The 19186-nt window shown below is 39.9% G+C and overlaps 2 protein-coding genes across 7 annotated transcripts in view; both read left to right on the top strand.

Annotated features, from left to right (window-relative positions):
- Window positions 1-11497, top strand: zgc:123258 (uncharacterized protein LOC641502 homolog). Of its 3 annotated transcripts, XM_046379342.1 has the most exons (17): window positions 1-247; window positions 1316-1426; window positions 1678-1860; window positions 2240-2329; window positions 2474-2607; window positions 2987-3153; window positions 3261-3357; window positions 3702-3803; window positions 4674-4755; window positions 4969-5043; window positions 5403-5459; window positions 5889-5942; window positions 7331-7430; window positions 7753-7833; window positions 8368-8528; window positions 10231-10264; window positions 10966-11497. In XM_046379342.1, exons 1-17 carry the CDS (start codon window positions 194-196, stop codon window positions 11004-11006), a joined length of 1623 nt encoding a protein of 540 aa, XP_046235298.1. In that variant the 5' UTR covers window positions 1-193; the 3' UTR covers window positions 11007-11497. The 3 variants fall into 3 exon arrangements, with proteins under 3 accessions (XP_046235298.1, XP_046235450.1, XP_046235378.1); XM_046379494.1 differs by lacking the exon at window positions 5889-5942; XM_046379422.1 differs by lacking the exon at window positions 10231-10264.
- A 556-nt stretch (window positions 11498-12053) lies between these two features.
- The window catches only part of trpm7 (transient receptor potential cation channel, subfamily M, member 7), a 37701-nt gene continuing 30568 nt past the window's right edge, over window positions 12054-19186 (top strand). Inside the window, exon 1 of one of the 4 annotated variants that reach the window (XM_046378833.1) lies at window positions 12054-12241. In XM_046378833.1, the coding sequence (XP_046234789.1) occupies window positions 12239-12241 (3 nt within the window). In that variant the 5' untranslated portion in view covers window positions 12054-12238. The other 3 variants (XM_046378666.1, XM_046378919.1, XM_046378757.1) reach the window with 3 other exon arrangements.

Here is a 19186-nt window from a genome sequence, read left to right as displayed (position 1 = left end):
GAAACAGAAAGCAGTGGGTCAGCGTGTCATGTGCCACGAGCCGATACAGGAAGTCTCTGGCTGTTGCTGATTGAAGCTGAACAAAAGCGATGAAGACACGGGTAACTTAGCGAGTGAATAGCGTCTCCGTGCCATATAGAAGTTAATTAATGTTGATGCCACCAAACTCTGTAAAGAAACGAATGTTACCAAAATGGAAAGAGCTGTCAGAATCATCATTTTCTCGGTCATTTTCTTGGCATCGCAGGTAAGTTGACCGACGCTAATAACAGAAACTGTTCGTTTATGCGTTAGCAACTGACCGACCTGTTAGCTGAACTTGCCCTCGAAAAATGTGTCCGTTATGTCGACTGTTTAACGTTTAAAGGATATTCTTAGTCAGTACACTTATAATATGTGGATACAAAGCAAAGCGTTGTTCGAAATACAACGAGACAAAAGGACTGCCGTCAATAACTCTAAGCTAGCGTTAGCTCTAACGTTCGCTCCGTTAGCCTCTGCTAGTGTGGTTAAAGCTAGAAAACAGAATTTAAATGCAGAGTTACATGATGTAGATGACAGTTTTCTAAACTGGCTTTAAATTACAATCTACGCATAGGCCGTTGAAACGTAATCTAATCCAGTAATAGAAGTTGAGGTTTGGAGTAGGTGATTTCCATTAACACGTCACAAACAAGGAAGTATTTATGTGTTATGTTGCGTGCATGAGTAAAGACGTTGTTTTATTGATCATTGACGATCACATTTTATTAAAACAGTATTACTTCTGTATTTGTCACACTGCTATTGCGTATATATTTATTCCTCACCAATTGGAATTAAAACAACCATTTGAAAAACTAAGGAAAACAAAACTGCTGAATTGTTACATTACTTTACTTTATTACATCCCAGTAGGCATGGATTTGCAAATGAAATGAGAGCAATTAAATGACCATATTCAGTGTAGGACAAGTCCTAACTGTTCAACAAAATGTTGTCATGTCAGTCAATATAAATAAACACAGACACAGAAGTATTGATTAGATTTGACCTGGTGTCAGCCTGTATCTGTGGTTCACAAACTTTTTGTTTTATACCACTTAAAATATAAGCAATATCTGTTTGTGACACACTGTCGCACGTAATGGCTTGAGTGTGAACATGAGTTGTAAGCAGTTTTATATTGCAGCATACGACATTCACCGTATGCTGCATCATGTTGCAATTAATCAGTGCTGCTTTGTTTTCACACTTTTATGTTACAGCTATAATACATTTTCTTCACTACTTTTAAGTTTGTGTGTAATTAAGAATAATGTTTCTTTTCCAACAGATAAACTGCCAGGAGGCAATCTTGCACATTTCAAATGGAATTATAGACAGGGAGTACTGCATTGTCCACAATCACTCTTGGACCCCTCTGTCACAAACTCTTGATGCTGCTGTAAGTTTTTCATACTTTTAGACACTATTTTTTTTGTCAGTGTCAGGACAGGAAAGTAACTGACTTTTATTGACATCTTAAGCCTTAGGTGTATTTTATGTTGAGTTTTTATAATTACAGAAATCAGTAAATGACTTTGTTGTCTTTGTTGACTCATCCCTTGTGTGACCTCTCTTATGTTTCCCAAAGACATGGTGGGAAACTTACAGGAAATTTTCCATCTAATTATTAAATCACTTATTGTCTTGCAGTTGCAGTATCCACTGGTGAATATGACCTCCACTGTGCTGTGTAACAGCTCAGGAGTCAGTTCAGATGTGATAAAGGGCAAAGCGTTGGTGGTGATGAATGGAGACTGTAATGTCAGCCAGAAGGCTCTGGTTGCACAAGGCCTTGGTGCTACAACTTTACTCATTGCCAGCAGCAAAATATTGGTAAGACATTTACATGAATCTGTAAAATCGGCTCTTTTGTTGGTGAATAAAGCAAAAAGCAGTGTGATTTGACACTTTCCTTAAAGTGAGGTGAGTGAGAAGTGAATCAGGACATACAAATGTAACATGTAAGATGCTCGTGCAGAAATAAACCTGAAATGTGGAACTGACATACCTGTAGTATATGAATGTGGCTTTCATATATTTTCTGTGTCAAACAAATGTTCTTATTTCCTGTCATCATGTTTAATCTCTTTCATATTTGTTGGACAATATACAGATTACAAATGGCTCACAAAAGAATAGTTTTGAAATTCCCAAGTCTAATTGTATCCACCACACTCATCAAAAATCTCATTTGTACTACTCTGCTCTTCAGATCACTCCATCAGCTAATGACTCAGAGTATGCAAAGATCCACATTCCTCTGGCTCTCATGAGGTACAGGGACTTCCTGGATGCACAGGAGGTCAGCCAGTCTTTACTTTTTGTGTTACTACTTTATTTGGTCTTGTTACCACCCCTTTTATAAATGTCGATACTAACTAATTTTTGAAGTCAGATGGAATGCAGAGTTGCTTGTTAAATGTTGAATCTTTGTGTGAACCCTCAGGTGTTGGGTGATAATTTGCTGGTGAAGCTTTATGCACCACCTTACTCAAAAATTGATCCAAGCATTGCAGTCATGCTGCTGATTGCCATTGTCACGGTCTCCTTGGGTGGCTACTGGAGCGGAGCGTGTGAGAGGTGAGATATTGCAGCTCTACATACAGAGCTGTATCATTTCATTTTAATGCAGTCCAACTAGAGCAGATACAAGAAGAAGGTATAGTTCTGACAGTATACAGTGACAATGTGATTAATTAACCAGATGATATCATTGTCACTGTATTCTGTTTACTAAAGCAGAAGAAGGATAAGTAGATGGTGCTGGCATTTTCAACAAGCAGTATACAGCCTACTTTCCCAAAGGTCATATGTATTGCAGTCCTATTACATCAGATTGCATTAAATTATAGGCTCTGTTTTGTTTTTGTTTTTTGTTTTTTTAAAACCATTGGTTTTCTAAACAATATGTTTGAAAGGCATACAAAAAAAAATTGTTTGTTTTGTTTGTTTGTGGCAGGGACCGGTTGAATAGTGCTGTGGAGAGAGGAGGAGGTGGTGGAGGAGGAGGAGAGAGCAAAGCAGATAGTGGAGAGCTGTTCCTCTACTCCCCTCTCAAAGTGGTTTTCTTTGTCGCCCTCATGTGTGGGATGCTAGTTCTCATGTACTTTTTCTACAACATCCTTGGTGAGTGGCACAAATAAACAACTCTTTTGTAAACACTAAAGAAATTATAATATCAGGTGTTTTGTTGATGTGATCTGTCTTTCCTTTATTTTTTTTTCTCCACCCAGTTTACATCATTATTGCAATATTCTGCATGGCATCTGCCTCTGCACTGTTCAGCTGTCTAGATGCAGTGATGGAAAAAATTGGTTGTGGCACTTTGAGGTATTGGCATCACACTTTCAAAAACATACATACACCTACACACATATTCCACTAGTGCTGAGTAAATGTATTTGAACATATGGGTATCAATAATATCTAATGAACATCCTAGCAAAGGTGAATATCTGTGAATTTTTTTGCTTCTTTTACTGATTGCCATGACAGTATTATCCTCTTTCCCATGTAAACTAGATGAACAATGCGGTCACAGTGGGAAGAAGTGAAACAGAGCTATGCTTGTTACTTCCTTCTCCTAACATGTCTGTTTCTGAATCACATCCTGGCAGACCAGCCTCAACTGCTGGAGGCCTTTTATTTATTTGATTGTCCATGCCTTTTTCTAGGTTCTCTATCAGAAATTGGAACTTCTCAGTGAGGTCTCTTGTACTGGCTGCTTTTTGTATTACCATTGCTGTGATCTGGGGAGTCTACAGAAATGAAGACAGGTACTGTAAGGGGACACAAAACACAACTTTAATCCTTCCGACTGGTTTGCTTGCACGCGGTTGCTAACGCGGTTGGTTAAGCAGGAGGTGCATTGTTGCTTAAAATTATCTGGTAAGCAACCATGTCACAGCAGATGTGCTTTTGTCATTGCACACCCAAATCAGTGTTACCAGCTTCCTGCATTGGTATTACATAATTAGAGCCAATTGTTATCTGTAGGCAATTGTTGTTTTTTTTTTTTTTTGTTTTTTTTTTTTATTGCTGTCGCCATTGTATGAAGGACATTTCTTAAGGAAGTTTTTTTGTGACGCACTAATGATGTCATTGTCAGTTGAGGTATTTTCTAAATTACATATTAATTAGTTTAGCTGGTGATGTCCAATGTGTGTTTGATGTTATTGCAGCTCTAGTGTCTCATTATATTTAGAGGTTGGTCAGTGTTCTTCGAATAGTAGATGATATTCTCAGCCTCCTTGCCACAATATCCTTAACCTAACTAGTTTGTGTTGCTTTTATGGTCTTTTTCAGAGAGCTTAGTGTGAGTTAATGAATGTGAAAGTCAAAAACATTTGAAGCCAAAGTGTCTTAGTGATGGTAATGGAAAGCAAATCTTTAAACTTCTCAGAATACTGATGAATTTAGTGGACTTGCAGTGTAAAATATCAAAACACATGGCTGCAAAACCAATCTGCATTTATTCATGTTGCTCCAGGCATCGTGTGATGTTTTTTTTAGCAGAATTTCTTTTAGCAGGGTGTTATTTCTACCTGTGTAATGTGTTTTTGCTTTCTGTTCTATATCCTCAGAGCCAGACTGCTCTAGTTAAAGTTTAAAAACACAGGTTAAAAGAGCTTCTTGTGTCCTTGCAGGTGGATCTGGATTTTGCAGGACCTCCTTGGCATTGCTTTCTGCCTTAACTTTATGAAGACCATCTCACTGTCCAACTTCAAGGTACCACTTAACAGCCTGTCTTCTGCGAGTAACACTTGCTCCTTCATCATTATATCTTTGATTTAAATGAGGGTCTTTTTTCTTGTACTGGGAGGCATAAGGAGTACTTTACTTTCGTTATTATTTATTGAAGTGTATCTTTTTGTTCATGTTGTGTACATGTCATTTAGCAAGATTGGTAAGTTACTTAATTTTTCTTTTATAATCTCACAGATCTGTGTGATACTGCTGAGCCTCCTGCTTCTGTATGATGTCTTCTTCGTTTTCATCACTCCTTTCTTCACCAAGGTACGAGTATATTTATTTGTTTATTTTTCTGTCAGGATGGGAAGATGGGGTTTTCCGCATACTTAACTGCTACTGATTTTAATATTTTCTGCTTTTATGTTCAACCTTTTGTTCTTCAAGTTGAAATTGTTTTGGCACCCATTTAAGATTTTCCACTGGTGCACAGAATCTTCGTTTAAGTGAACAGCTAAAGTGAAATAAAGTGAACAGTACACACAAACATACATTTATACACCTAATGTCATAGAATAGATGTTTTGGGTTTTTTTGCAGCTCTGATGTTGCAGTGTGTCACTTGGTAGTTTTACAAACAGATGAGTAACTGTGTGAATACTTGGCATCTCTTTCTCTGTCAACAGAATGGGGTTAGCATTATGGTGCAGGTTGCCCTGGGCCCAGATGCATCTGGAGAGAGGGTAAGTCCCTCACATCCTGGTCTTGATGGGGAACTCCACCAACTCTCTTTCAAAAAATATTAATTAATTAACGGACAGACACTTGAAAATATCCTAGGATTTCTTTTCTCTGGGTGGGGCTCAAGACATTTTGAGAAATTGTTAAATTTATTAGGAAACTGAAGACTGAAAGATTGTTCTGTTAACACAGAAGTTGGTGAAAATTTGCGTCCTAAGAGAGCAGCTTACAGCAATTTCTGATCTGCAGAGGAGTGCAGGAGGTTTATCACAGAACAGGTTTAAAGCTAACCTCGGTGGAATTCCCTGCTAAGTTTGTCCTGGCTTTATTAACATCGTGGCTGATCTGTACTGCTTGCTGTTGATTATTCTGAGCGGAACGATGGACTGATTGACTAACTATGCGGTGGGGTTGGGTGGGCTCTGTCGCAGACGCAAGGTAACATGGTGGAAGTCCCTGCCGAACCCCAGACTCCCTCTGAGAAAGTAAGGCTTGACTTGTTGCCCATTCACTCATTTTCTCAATGCTACATCCTGACGTGCATGGGAAGGGATTGGGGTTGTAGATGTTTGATCTCAGATAAAGTCTCATGAGCAGAATCCCACCTTTAATTCTTCTCTCAGATAAATATGTGGTAAAATTGGGTCTTAATTTTGTTTTATAGACTCTTCACACGTGGACCATACTGATACGCCCAAAATAATTGTTAAAAATTGGTTAACAATAGAGTGAAAAAAAGTGAGGAAAAACATTCAGACAAGTAATAAAAATGCCTTATATTTAAGATGCTAATCTTTGAACTACAATAATATCTTTATATATATATATATATATATATATATATATATATATATATATATATAAATAAAATGATGCACTGAACTGGTTGGGTGTGGCTCTAAGTCTCCTTCTGAAAACAATGTACTTATGGTTTTCCCTAGTCTTTCACAAAAATGAAACGTGTAGCCAGGGAAAGAAACATATGTAGACTCTCACATGATTGTCTGATTGTCAGGTGGTATGTGCTCAAGTCCCTTGAGTTATGATTTTGAACACAGTAATTTTACATAGTTTATGGGCAGTGATTTTAGTCTAGATTTAGCCTTCATGGGGCTCTGTTTTTTGTTTGTTTACAGAATGGTTTAGTATTTGTGTTCCATTCTGTTAAATCAGTTTTTTTAGAATGAATACTGCAAGGTTTTTACTTGTCTCTTTGCGCTTCGGTTAGAGGTGCCCAGAGGATTTAGGAAGGAATGTTAAGTCAAGACAGGACAGCTGAAGCAGTGTTTCTCCCAGAATTCTTCCTGCAGCAGAGATTATCTTGTTTGATTTTCAGTTTTCTCTGGAAGATAAAAAGATAAACTGAGCACACATCTGTGTACTTAACAAGATTGTGTTCAGCAAGTCATTATTAGAAAGTTTGCGTGGTATTTGTGAGCATTTGTTGAAACAGCAGTTTGTTGTTACACCGTTATGTAACATTCAAAGTAAAACTGATTTCTAGCGTCGGTGGCAATTCCCAGTAAGCGCATGCCTAAACAAACACACCAAATTCTGAGAATCAGTGCTCGCTCCCTAACTTAAAAACAAATCCCTTGGTGTCATAGTACTTACAAGAACAGCTTGACATTCTGAGAGTTGCCTCTTTGTATCTTCACCTTAGCTGAATTTTTACATCACCTGCTTCCTTACTGTCCACACGGACCATACAGATTCTGTCAAATTGGGAAAGCCAATGTGTAGCTGAACACAGCAATACATTGTGAAGTAAAGAGTCAGGTTGAATCAGTGTAACTGTACAGCTCACTGGACTGCTCACCCAATTGTGTTGTTACAGTCTGTTTTAAACGTATAAAATGTTTTACTTCCTCAGCTGCCAGTGGTCATGCGTGTCCCACGGTTCTCAGCTTGGGCTCAGAACCTGTGCGGGATGCAGTTCTCCATTCTGGGTTATGGTGACATCATTGTACCAGGTAAGATTGAATTGTCACCATCACTGTTCTACCTAAACACTCCCTGATAAATATTTTGAATTCAGACAACCAGGGCTGCTGGTTGCCAGTCAGTTTAACCATAGTATGTGAACACAAAGGAGCCCATAGAAAAGAAAGAATGAAAAACTGAATACATAATGTGTGCAGTTCAGTACATGCAGAGTTCTTTTTGATAAGTCATAAAAACCTTTTAAAAAAGCTTTTCTTTTTGCTTTAAAAGTCCCTAAAGCAGAAAGGCAAAGTGGCAAACATTTGCAGTATAATGTCTCACTTGCCCTCTGCATCCTCATTGGTCCAACAGGACTACTGGTGGCCTATTGCAGCAGGTTCGATGTTTGGATCAACAGCAGCAAGAAGATCTACTTTGTCAGTTGCTGCATAGGTATGTCACAGCTCAACGATAACTTAGTTATTTATGTTGTATCTTTGAATGACCACATTTCAACATGACATCTTTGGGATCTGCATGTTTTTTAGTTTTATAGCATTGTTGATACTGTAAGAATTGTGCTTTATTGTGTTTTCTCGTCATATTTTAAAATACTGTACATTTCATGTTGCATATATACAATGTTTTCATATTTTCCTTCTATCCATAGTAGCTTTACTGCTTTTTGCCGCACACTCTCGTCATTGAACTACCTTTTTAGAATTTATTTCATAATATTTAATAATGCATTAGTGTGGAAATATTTAGTTGGATATGTGTGTCACAAGATCATTGGTCAGATACTTCTGCTTAGTGAAATGCTGACGTTGTTTTTGTTGACCGGTGTCTCTGGTCTTCTCTTCTTCCAAAAGTAAGCTGTTTGCAGACTTTCACATGATTTAAATTCTGATTGTATTTGTATGTAGTTCGGGTTTCAGGATCACTTTTTCTCATGTGTTTGTCCGTCTCTCTCTCTCGTCCCTGTAGCCTATCTGCTGGGCATGATAGTGACGTTTGCTGTGATGCTGCTGTCAGGAATGGGCCAGCCTGCCCTGCTCTACCTGGTGCCCTTCACCCTGATCACTTCTGCTGTGGTGGCTGGGTGCAGGAGGGAAATGAGGCAGTTCTGGGCAGGAACCACCTATGAGGTGAGAATACCAGAGAAGTCAAAGTGTTTCTGAACAGGTTTGGCACAACAGGTGGTATTTGATTGATCTGCTGGTACCGTTTTTTTTTTTTTTTTTAACCACCAGTTTGTGAAATCAAAGTCAGCACAGCGCTATTTTGCAGCGAGGCATTTTTGCAAATGCTCACTGCTAGTCACTATAATGGTATTTTAAATATTTACTAACACAATGAGGCATACATGCTTTAGTACTGAACTGCATGTGCTTAACAAAAAAGGGCATTTACCTTTTCAGCCAAAAAAAAAAAAAAAAACATTTCCTGGTCTGCCCCAAAGTTTGCTGCTTCGTTATCTGCTACAAAATCATTACGCTTATGTTTTGCCTGCAGACTTTCTACAGTGCAGTGTTTTTTTATTGTTTTAAACAAAACAGTAAAATCCTTCACTGTTTCAGTTGCAGCTACAATTGTTATTGTTATGCTAATAAAGGACGCTGTTCGCACCAGACAACCTAAGGCTCCTGCAAACAAGTTAGTCTGTGTATTGAATGTCAGCATTTAGTGATGGTAATCCAGGCAGTTTTTCCTGTTCCTTCAGTGTTGTCTGTTATGCATTGCATGGTCCACAGAACATGTCAGATATTTTAAACATTTTGAGTGATATTCAGGAAATTAGAATCTGCAGTCACAACTTTTGGTATGAAGTGTTTTTTTTCTGTCTTCTGTTATTACGCCTCAAGTTATGTCTCAAACCCCTTTTAAATGTTAGCTTCACTTTACATATCTCATATCTCTTTGCTCTCTCACTACACTCATGACACTGTCAGAGCACTTAATTCAGGCTTAAACATCAGAAATCTGCTCTGCCTCAACAATTAGTGCAACTCTATTCCAATATGTTCTGCTTTGTTTGAGGAACAATGAAACAATGAAAAGGACATCCGTCATTTACACCTTCACTAGCCTCAAGTTTGTGACACCGAAGAACAAAAGTAAAGATGCAAACAGCGTAAATACATATGCACATAAATACATCCATACATAATGTACAAACAACCATGGAATTGAAAATGAAAGAAATCAGAGTTAATCAAATATGCTCAAGAAGAGGAAAGTTTATGAGTCTGTTTTTGAATGAAATTATCGTTGGAGCATTGCAAGTATTACAACAGACAGAACCATAAATCAATCTAAAGCAGAGCAGATAAACTTGAATGTTAAGTTAGCCTTCTTTGGGAACCACGCGGGCAGTTTTTACAGAGCTTGCCTACTACAAAATATTATACTCTTGCCTATTTTCAAGACCAGTGTAAGCTTTCAGATTGCTTTCATGTCTTCCAGCCAGTCTTTGGTACCATGGATAATCCATCACAGTGAACTTGCCTAAGTCACATAATTGTACATGCATGCCACATAGTTTCATGTTTTGTTTTCAGCACACTTTACTTGGTGCTAGTGTGTTTTCAAGTCACTGGTTGTCATTTACTGAATCAAAGGCAACCTGGAAGTTATGAAATATCATAACATCTCTAGTCTGATTTTGAAACAAGTTTGCGTTTTTGAAGAGATTTACACAGTTTTGTAGCTTAAATCATGCATTTCTCACCCTGAGGTGCTAGATTAATTTGGAGGTGTATTGGTATGTGAAAATGCTTGTTTGTATGTGAGAGCTAAATAAAAGAGCAGAGGAGAGATACATTTCTGACCTGGCTTCATCTTCACCAGGTCTTGGACTCATCCAGGGAACCTTTACTGCCAGGTGTGCTTCCCTCCAACCCAGATCCTTCCACTGCATCTCTCCTGTCATTTTACAGTGTTGCTTACTGCAGTGCCTTATATTTTATCAGCAGCTTTTTTATACCCTTTTTCTTTTTTGCTTTTGACATTTTAACTCTGGATTTCCAGGGTCAAAGTGATATTCAAAGACACAACAGAGGCTGTACCTTTTAAAAATATGAAGATTTGGGAGGACCTATGTTTGGACAGTGGAGTGTTTTGCATTAACTGACCACTAGGTGTCTCTAGTGGATTAAAAATAATCCTTTTATGTGCCAGAAGAGCATCTCACCCACTCTCCAAAGTATGCTTGTGTTATAGCCATGGCCCTGGAATAATTAACTTCATCTATTTATTTCTGCAGTGTGTTTTATCATTCCCTTTCTCCACTCATCCATCTTTTCCGGCCAACAGAGACTAATCATATCACTCCATCCTGCATGCAGTCACCAACATCTTCGTGTTGCCCTCTGCATGTTGTTGCTTGCAGTTTACTTGTGAGGGCTGTGGCATGTTATTTTGGGTCGTCTTGTCTCTGTAGTTTTGTGTGGGTAAAACAAACCGCTCGTCTGCTGTACTGTCTATGCAGTACACAATGCAAATCTTTCTGTGTATGTCACCGAAATTCCATTAACCAAAACACAGCATAGAACAATTACTAACGTTTTGTTTCCTTTATTTTAGAGGGAAGAACTGACTGCTCCGTAGAAGGAGAAAAATGCTGACTTGCAGTGTTGATAACGGACTCATCTGCAGGATTTTTTTTTCTGTAACATTTTAATATTTGCAAAGCAAGGGAAAAACAGGTTATTGATCAACAGATTCTTGAAACAGTATGGGTTCATTTGACTGCTGTGAATGGTGGTTACTTGATGGTTAGAAGGCTGATTGTGTAGGTGGAACAGAGATGGTAGGTGGAACAGAGATGTTTTAAGCGATTGAAGGACTTTTTAGTGCCTAAAATGGTCTGTTATGCTTATGTTCAGAAAACTGTAATGACTTCGCCTTGTCGATAATTGCGTACAACAGAATGAGAAAGCACTTTATAATATTTAGCTTGGCGTTTGTTTCATCAGGGGTGACGTGGGAGTTGGGATTTTAATTACTTGTAGCCACAATATTGATACATTTTTGATAACTGTTTTGGGTTTTCTGTGTAACCTGTTTGTATGATGTGATTTCTTTCATTGCCTTATATTAAAATGAAGAACTTCTATTTCATGTTCATGAATGTGTTTTTCTTACCTTCACACTTTCTGTTGTTTTATAGACGAGTTATAAGCCATAAATTCGAGTTTTGGCTGCCAAGGTAAAAAATCTCGCAACAAATCTGTTGCCAGTAATATGATCTATTGGGTTATACAACAGACACACTGGTAAACAATAAATGCTCAGGAGTTTCTCACTTTCTAAAGAAGTCATCAAAACTTCATTCATAAATGCCAACAGATCATTAATGAAGGGTGTTTACAGTCATCCAGTCAGAGAGTGTTGTGTATTAAATGAATTTTGGTCCGTCACTGGAGGATCGGGTCCATTGCAGAGGTCTTGCTGATCAATACTAGAATCATAAAGAGAAAGCAAACGCATCCCACAGCGTTTCTGAAGCTCATATCGGATCTGTTAGCATATTAGCGGTCAGGCTAAATAAATGAGACTGCAAAATGGGATGTTAAAATAAATTGTTTGTATTTATCAGGAAGTAAAACAAAGCGCACATGTGGCCGCTGGCTCCGCCTCAGCCATGTGACACTGTGCTGGCTGAGTCAGCCGGCTCGTCATGCAGCGTCAGTTTGGAGTCGCACAATTATGAAAAAGCAACCTTCCGTTGGAGCTGCAGCCGAAGCGGATCTCTCCAACGTTCAACGGGCTTTCCTTCCAAGGCTAAACGAGAGCACCGCCGATAGATGGATAAAAGCCACGACACAGCTCTTCCTGAGTCTCAACGGTGAAGAGAATGGTATGTTACCCTCTCAGAGGAATCAACTGCTTCCTCTGGGTTTAATAGCCTTGTCATATTGGCGCTGAGAATCGTCGTGACTGATAGGGGGTTTTGAGTGGCAGATCCCCCCCCCATGCATGCTGCCTCCTGCCTGTCAGGCACCCAGCCGAGATCCCGGTGGCATTTTGCTGTGTTTGCTCAGTGGCTGGCTGTACTGCTAAAACACCGTGACTCGGACCTGTTAAGCGAAGTATACACGGTGACACACTGTCGAGCAAGAAAACCCCGAAATCACACTCGGGCGTAACGTTAGCAGGCTAAATAGCTAGCTCGCTAGCGCTAAATGCTAGGTACTTAACCGTAGCTAACTAGCTGCGCCAGCTGCGGTGACTTAGCAGCGGTTTCTTTGCCATAAAACAACGGCGAAAGAGCTTCTCTCGACCAGACTGTCCTCTAGCTACTAACCGCACAAAAGAGCACAGTTCAGAGCAGCTGGCACTTGTTTAAGACACGTTTCTGCCAGCTGTCTCAGATGTCGGACAAGGCTCACTGTCATTGCCAGTAACAAGTCAATGCCACCTTGAATGGCTGCCAAGTCTGTTTAAACTGAAAGCTTTTTATTCCGCCAACGTCGGAGAAGTTCAGTGATGTTGAAATAGTGCGTTTATTATCTCAGACCTTTGTTGGACTTCTGTACGAACCACTCGTTACTGTTTGCTGTTTGGTGAGAGTGAAATGTTGGGCCTGCTGCAGACATTGCCGAAGACTTGTCTCGTCATGAGCGCTTATAAGTTGTAATTTTTTTTTCTCTTCCAAGTCATGTCTCGCACGGCCTTCTCTTTTCCCAAGAATTTCCTGTCTTGTCCGCTCTGGTCTGGTCGGCGAACGAGCTTAGGGTGAATGGAAAGAGAAGATGATTTATAGCAGAAGCTGCTTGCTAGATTTTACCGTACAGTGTGTGATACCTGGGTAATATTGACAACATCATAATACACTCAATAGTTTAGATTAGCAGTGGGAGACAAAGATAAAATCCTCCATCACCGACTATGTCATTTTATGATCATGTCATATATACATTGTGATACAGTAATAAATAGTATGTTGTCTGGTTTGGGCACTTCAAATGAATTAAAGCCCTGATAAATTAAGATCCCTTTATCTTACTGTTGCTATCAATTAGTCAGCCTCATTAACATGCAACATTGCCCGCATTTGCCTCATGCCCCCTGAGATATTAAAAAGATCATCGTATCATGTAACCTTAATTTAGATGTGATTATTGACACCTTAGTGGGCACTGTTTATGCACCTATCAAAAATGGATCAGAATTCCTTTATTAATCCCTGGAGGGACACAGGGATGCAGTGTTTAAAAGCAAAAACATGTAATGAGTAATGTGGATGTGATGGCCAAGCACCTACACATATTTCTTTTATCTAGCTCAAATTGAACAGATAGATTCATTCAACGAATGGTTTCATTTGGCCAACAAGACAAAGAAGATATCACCCAAACCTCACATTAAATCTAATCTCACAATGCGGTGTTGATATATTGATGTGAATATATCAGTATGTTTCTTTATGTGCTGAGATGCCAGAGCAGCCGTTGCCTGCTTTTTGCGTCACTGTAATACTGTGTTATTTCCCACAATTCTGGCTTTAGCTGGTCACATGCGTCAGCTTGCCCTTGGATGAGAGACGCTCCTGAGCTGTTGCTCTGAGTAGACTGACAGCACTCTGATGAACTAATGCTGTCAGTAGTCAGCATGATTTGATCGGTGTCGCCAATCGCGAATAGAGCTTTATAATTGCAAGTCATGTTTTCCTATGTGATAGTGGAAGGTAAAACTGGTCATCAGCTCAGGCTTTGGTGCTCTGCAAGGTTGTAGAAAGTAGTCTTGCATCACTTTGTTGTGCTCCAGAATAAAAGCTAGTACTGCTCGTGTGTATGAGTGTTTGTGAATTGAGTGTGTGTGTGTTTGTTTCAGCCTGCAGAGTGATTGTGGCATGCTTCTCTGAGCTCTGTTATCTCACGCTCTAATCCATTTGCACCACACACACAGGCCCAGTTGAAGATAGCTGATAAAGTTTTTCCAGTGGCCCTCGACTGGGTTTCCAAAAACAAGGGTCACAGTCTCAATTTGTTGATTTTATCAATGGAGTGTTCCCCTGTAGTTTCTATCCAGCTGACCCCCTCCCCCCACATACACACACACATATATGCACACACACTTGCACTCACACACACCACCACCACCATCATTCCCACTCAATGTCACTGTACAGAACTGCAGCTCCTGGTCAATCAAGCAACTCACTAGCGTGCGCTGTGCACTGCCCAAAAAGCACTAGAGGGAATGCCAACTTGGTATATTGTGTAATATCTGCAAACAGAGATGCTTTTATAGTTGTCCCTCTCTGTTATTCAAGCAGCAAGGTTTTGAGGCTGCAACTTAACACTGTCTCTGCCGCCGTCTCCTGTCCTTAGACTGGTTTAACCAGGGTTTCCAAAGGCTCACATGAGCACCAGATGCTGAGAAGAATAGCTATCACATGCTTTACATTACTTGGTTCTACAGCTGCTTCGAGGTAGGACTAAGGCTGGCATGCCAGCATGATATCAGTCCATGCTGTGCAGTCTTTCAGAGCTATGTCCAGGGGGTACAAGTGTGAGAGCTGGAGAGCTGTCACACTTTGGTCTCATGACTGAACCGACTTCGCAGCTTTCCAAGAATCTTATCTGAAGCCTTTAATGAACTGTTTCCCCCCATTTAACTTTCTTTTATAGGCCTGTAACTCTGAACAGCAACTGTAAGATGTGGCAAGGATTGCCTTTTGATAAGGCCTGTCTACATGAAAATGTCTCACAGTGCGTCGTATAATCTCTTTTGATGAAGCCAGTATAAAGGCCTGTTTTGACCTTGCTTTGACCCTATCAGATAGCAATATGTGTAGCACACTACATCATAGCAGGGATTAAACATCCAACATTTTACAGGTAATACTAGCCAGAGCTGTAAACTGGAGACTTGGATATAAGTCACAGACAGGTTACCAAACACAGGACTTGAGATCTGTTTTTTAATTTGCCCGCAGTGAGGTGAATGTAAGGGTTTCACAACTATATAAATGTATTTAATCTTTTTGGTTTGAGTCTCTACATGATGAGGCTCATGGAAACATTTTGTTCTGACCTCTCCTCCTGACTTGTCAAGTATGCAAAATTAGGAAATCTCAGACATCCTTTTTGTAGCACAGTGTTTTCATCAAATGAAATGAAGAATTACCCAAACAAAGAGTCATTATCCCAGCCATAGTCTTTCTGGGTTCTTGCCTCTTACAGTAAAGAACTCACACAACATCTCACACCAGATTCTCTCTTGAAGCATCTAGGAAAAAATCAATATATTTCCACAATCAATAATATCAGTTACATTGATGACTCTCCACAGCCCTGATTTTTTTGAATGTTAAATAAAATGTCAGAAAATGTTTTAAAAAAATTTATCACAATTTCCTAAAACCCAAGGTGACTTCCTGAAATGTCTTAAGGGCCAGAAATCCTAAACACTGTAAGTTTGTCATAAAACTAAGAAACCAGCATATGTTCACTATTGTCACTGATTAGTTTTCTGTCGTCTCAATGATTTCAGCTCTAATTGGTAACACTTTCAAATTGTAAAATGACCGTGTCTGTACCTAAAGTTTTAGTACCTCAGGCAGGTGAGCTGTACAACTGCAGTATCCCTGTGCTGTGACTTCATGCGAAGAGGAATGGCAGTGAGGAATTAAGGTTATGTGGCATGGAAAGCTCATGACAGGAGCCTTAGCTTACTGTACCATGGAGAGTGCCCCAGTTCTGTGTCCATGCTTACAGCTACAGCCATGTACCATGGTTCCATTGTAAGTCTAAAAAATATATAATAATTGGACAGGAAGTGATAAAATAGGAATGAATTATTTTGTTTTTTCTGCTGATTTTCTGAGAACCACTCTTCTGTTTGGCTGCTGCTTATACTAAAGTACTGACCACATATCCTCCACTCTGTCTAATGGGTAATGGCTTTTGCCAAGCCAGATGTTATCTCTCTCCATATTACGTCAGGCAGGGCCAGAGGAATGATAGGTTGACCAGCCAGCCTTGTTACATTGTTGGGAAAAAAGAAGGAGTAGGAAGGAAGACCTCAGTTGGCAGTGTTTGTCAGTTGTGTGTGTGTTGAGAGATGACAGTAGAAGAAGAAAGCAACAGTATGTGAACAAATTTGTGAACACATTCAGTCTCATAAATGCATGACGATAAACATATAAACATGACCACCCCATATACACACACACACACACACACACACACACACACACACACACACACAGACACACACACACACATACATACATACACACACATACACGGTCCTAAACTAACTGTATTCTACACAGTTGAACCCAGAGAGATGGAAAGGTGCTGAGTTGTATCTCCTGCAGGAACAGAGTTATCATAAAACATGGAGCTCAGAGAAAGAAGCCAGAGAGGAAAAGGGAGGGAGGTATGGAGGAAGTGTATGTGTCTGTGAGAGAGAGAGAGGGTGTGTGTGTGTGTGTGTGTGTGTGTTTGGCAGGGGCTCCAAAGTGCTCAAGTCTTTTGTTGCCTGACATTCTCAGGTACCATGGTTACAGGTTAGAAGGGTACAGCCCAGCTTTATCTGCCTTATTAACACTTTGTTAGACCTGTGCTGCAACGAGAGAAGCATTCTTCCACAACGCAGTGGTGAAGCCCCCCTTAAGTCGCAGGTTGCGCTGTTCAGCCCGTAGAACAGCAGGTAGTGGATGACTGTACAGCGAATTAAATTTCTGACACTAATTCGGTGAACAAGGGGACACTGAAGAGTCAACAACCTGCAGTATACAATTACAAGGAAGTACATGAATAGCATCGGCAACATAACTCACAAATGTTAGTAAGGCTACACAGTGCAATTTGTGAACCCATATAAACACAGATTAAATTGATTGCTAAATTTGATTTAGTTAAGAAGCAAGCATTGACAATAGTATTGCTATCAGCACTCACAGAATCACACCCACCAATTAGCCTAACATTATAAGATGAAGCTGCGTTTATTCTCCTGTGACATGAGTGATGTTGTAATTGCATGTTCTGTACTATTAAGTGCATACTATAGTCCAATCTTCAATATGTCTTCTATGTAGTGTATCATTTTTGCTGCTAATTTTTGGGAGGATTTAGGGATTATTAATAACCTTCCAGGTGCATTCACTTTTGCCTTAACTGCTAAATAACTCCTGATAATAAAACTGAAGCTTTGTCTCTCGTGTTGTGGTTAACAAAGAGCTCAGGGCATTGTTCACCCAAAAAAAAAATCCAGCACTTGAGTAAATGGAAACGAAATGAGAAACAAAAAAACTTGATGCCAGTGTTCAGCAGGGACTTGTCGTCTCTGCTAGGACATGTCATGAAATATATTTGTTCGTGTGGAATGCGTCCTCCAGGCGGGCTCCAGAAAGTCGCACGAACAGGACTGCTACATATCCATGGTGTTCATCGCTGTCAGTGTGCATGTCTGTTTGGGAGTATTATCAGGCCATAATACTGACATTTGTATTTAATGTCATCATTTCCCAGCTCGCAAATCTTCTCCACCAGGGTTGCCACTACTGTGAGAAGAAGAAAGTTTAATCCATCAGGATGGTTTGTGTCATGTGGCCATACTCAATGTAGAAACTTTTTAACCTTATTTACAAATATGTGAACCCATACTGTGGGTTCATATGATCAGCATGGGTTTAATGCCTAGTGAGTTTAATTTGGATTGAATTTTTTTACGCTTTTCTCTTAGTGCCATTATGAAGGAGGCCCCTTGAAGTGTAAGTGTGGGACCTGAGTTGTTGGGAGCTGTTTTGTGTGTACTGCATGAATCACAGTTGGTGGTGTGTCTTCAGTAGACAACTAGGTATATATCACAGAGGCCTCTGCCCATCCACTAATCCTCTCCCACACCCCCGCCTCCCTCGTCTCTTTCTCCCTAGCCTAAGTATAATATCTAGTTGGTCTCAGACACATTCATCTGCCCCCTGAGTGGCTTCTTACAGATTAACACTGGATGGAGTTTGGAGGCTGCAACCTCTCACTGATCACTCAGCTTTTAACTCAGGCCGGATCTGTATGGTAACAGCATCACTGTAGACTTTGACACCTATACGGAAATCGGGTACAGATCTTGTGAGAGACGGAGCCTGCGAGAAGTGTAGTGATCTGCTGCTGATGATCCAGTGCTCAGGGGAGGCTGTGGTGACTGTGGTTTGTCCAGGAGATGCATGAAGGAGACTTGGTATGTTCCTGTACAAAGCCCTTAAACACAGAGATGAAGAGGAGGACATCCAGGTACACACTCCGTGGCTCGATGTCACTGGTCAAACTGTGGCATGACATGTTTGTTTGTTTACATGTTTCTGTAAAACCACCATTTGCTGTAAGCAGCGTTGAACCACATGCACTATGGATGGCACACTTGGCACCAGAGAGAGGTAGATAGATAATACTGTCGATTAATTGAAATTTAGACACTGTTCCTTTATGCTAATTCACTTGTGTTTCTACATGAAAATATTTGCTGTTGAGCTCATTTGTAGTTAGCTCCAACTAAAAACAAGTTGTTGGTGACTACCCGGGTCTCAGCATTTCTTTTCCCAGTTGTTGTAATACAATTGTTTGCATTTCAGGAATAGTTGAAACGCTTTGGTGTGAGGCAGGTGACGGTGTTTGCAGGTTTCCCTCTTTGTGCTGGGAGGGATTAATGGTACTTATCGCTCATGAGTCCCTCTGAGCTGTACTGGAGAACCAATAAGGCATGAAGCATTAATTGAAAATTCCTCTGAAATAAATCCTTGTCTTAAAAGAGTAGCGATTCAGGATGTTTTATTACAGTTTATAACCAGATT

This window comes from Scatophagus argus, chromosome 1 (genome assembly GCF_020382885.2).
Source record: "Scatophagus argus isolate fScaArg1 chromosome 1, fScaArg1.pri, whole genome shotgun sequence".
NCBI classification, from domain to species: Eukaryota; Metazoa; Chordata; class Actinopteri; family Scatophagidae; genus Scatophagus; species Scatophagus argus.
The sequence above is the reverse complement of the archived record's forward strand: the minus strand, read 5'-3'. Positions and strand labels throughout refer to the sequence as shown.

Excerpts from the sequence above, each read along its gene's own strand:
- zgc:123258 (XM_046379342.1), top strand. The coding sequence starts at position 194 with ATGGAAAGAGCTGTCAGAATCATCATTTTCTCGGTCATTTTCTTGGCA. Across the intron at positions 1,427-1,677 it reads CACAAACTCTTGATGCTGCT|TTGCAGTATCCACTGGTGAA; the intron begins GTAAGTTTTTCA and ends ATTGTCTTGCAG. Across the intron at positions 5,943-7,330 it reads CCCAGACTCCCTCTGAGAAA|CTGCCAGTGGTCATGCGTGT; the intron begins GTAAGGCTTGAC and ends TTACTTCCTCAG.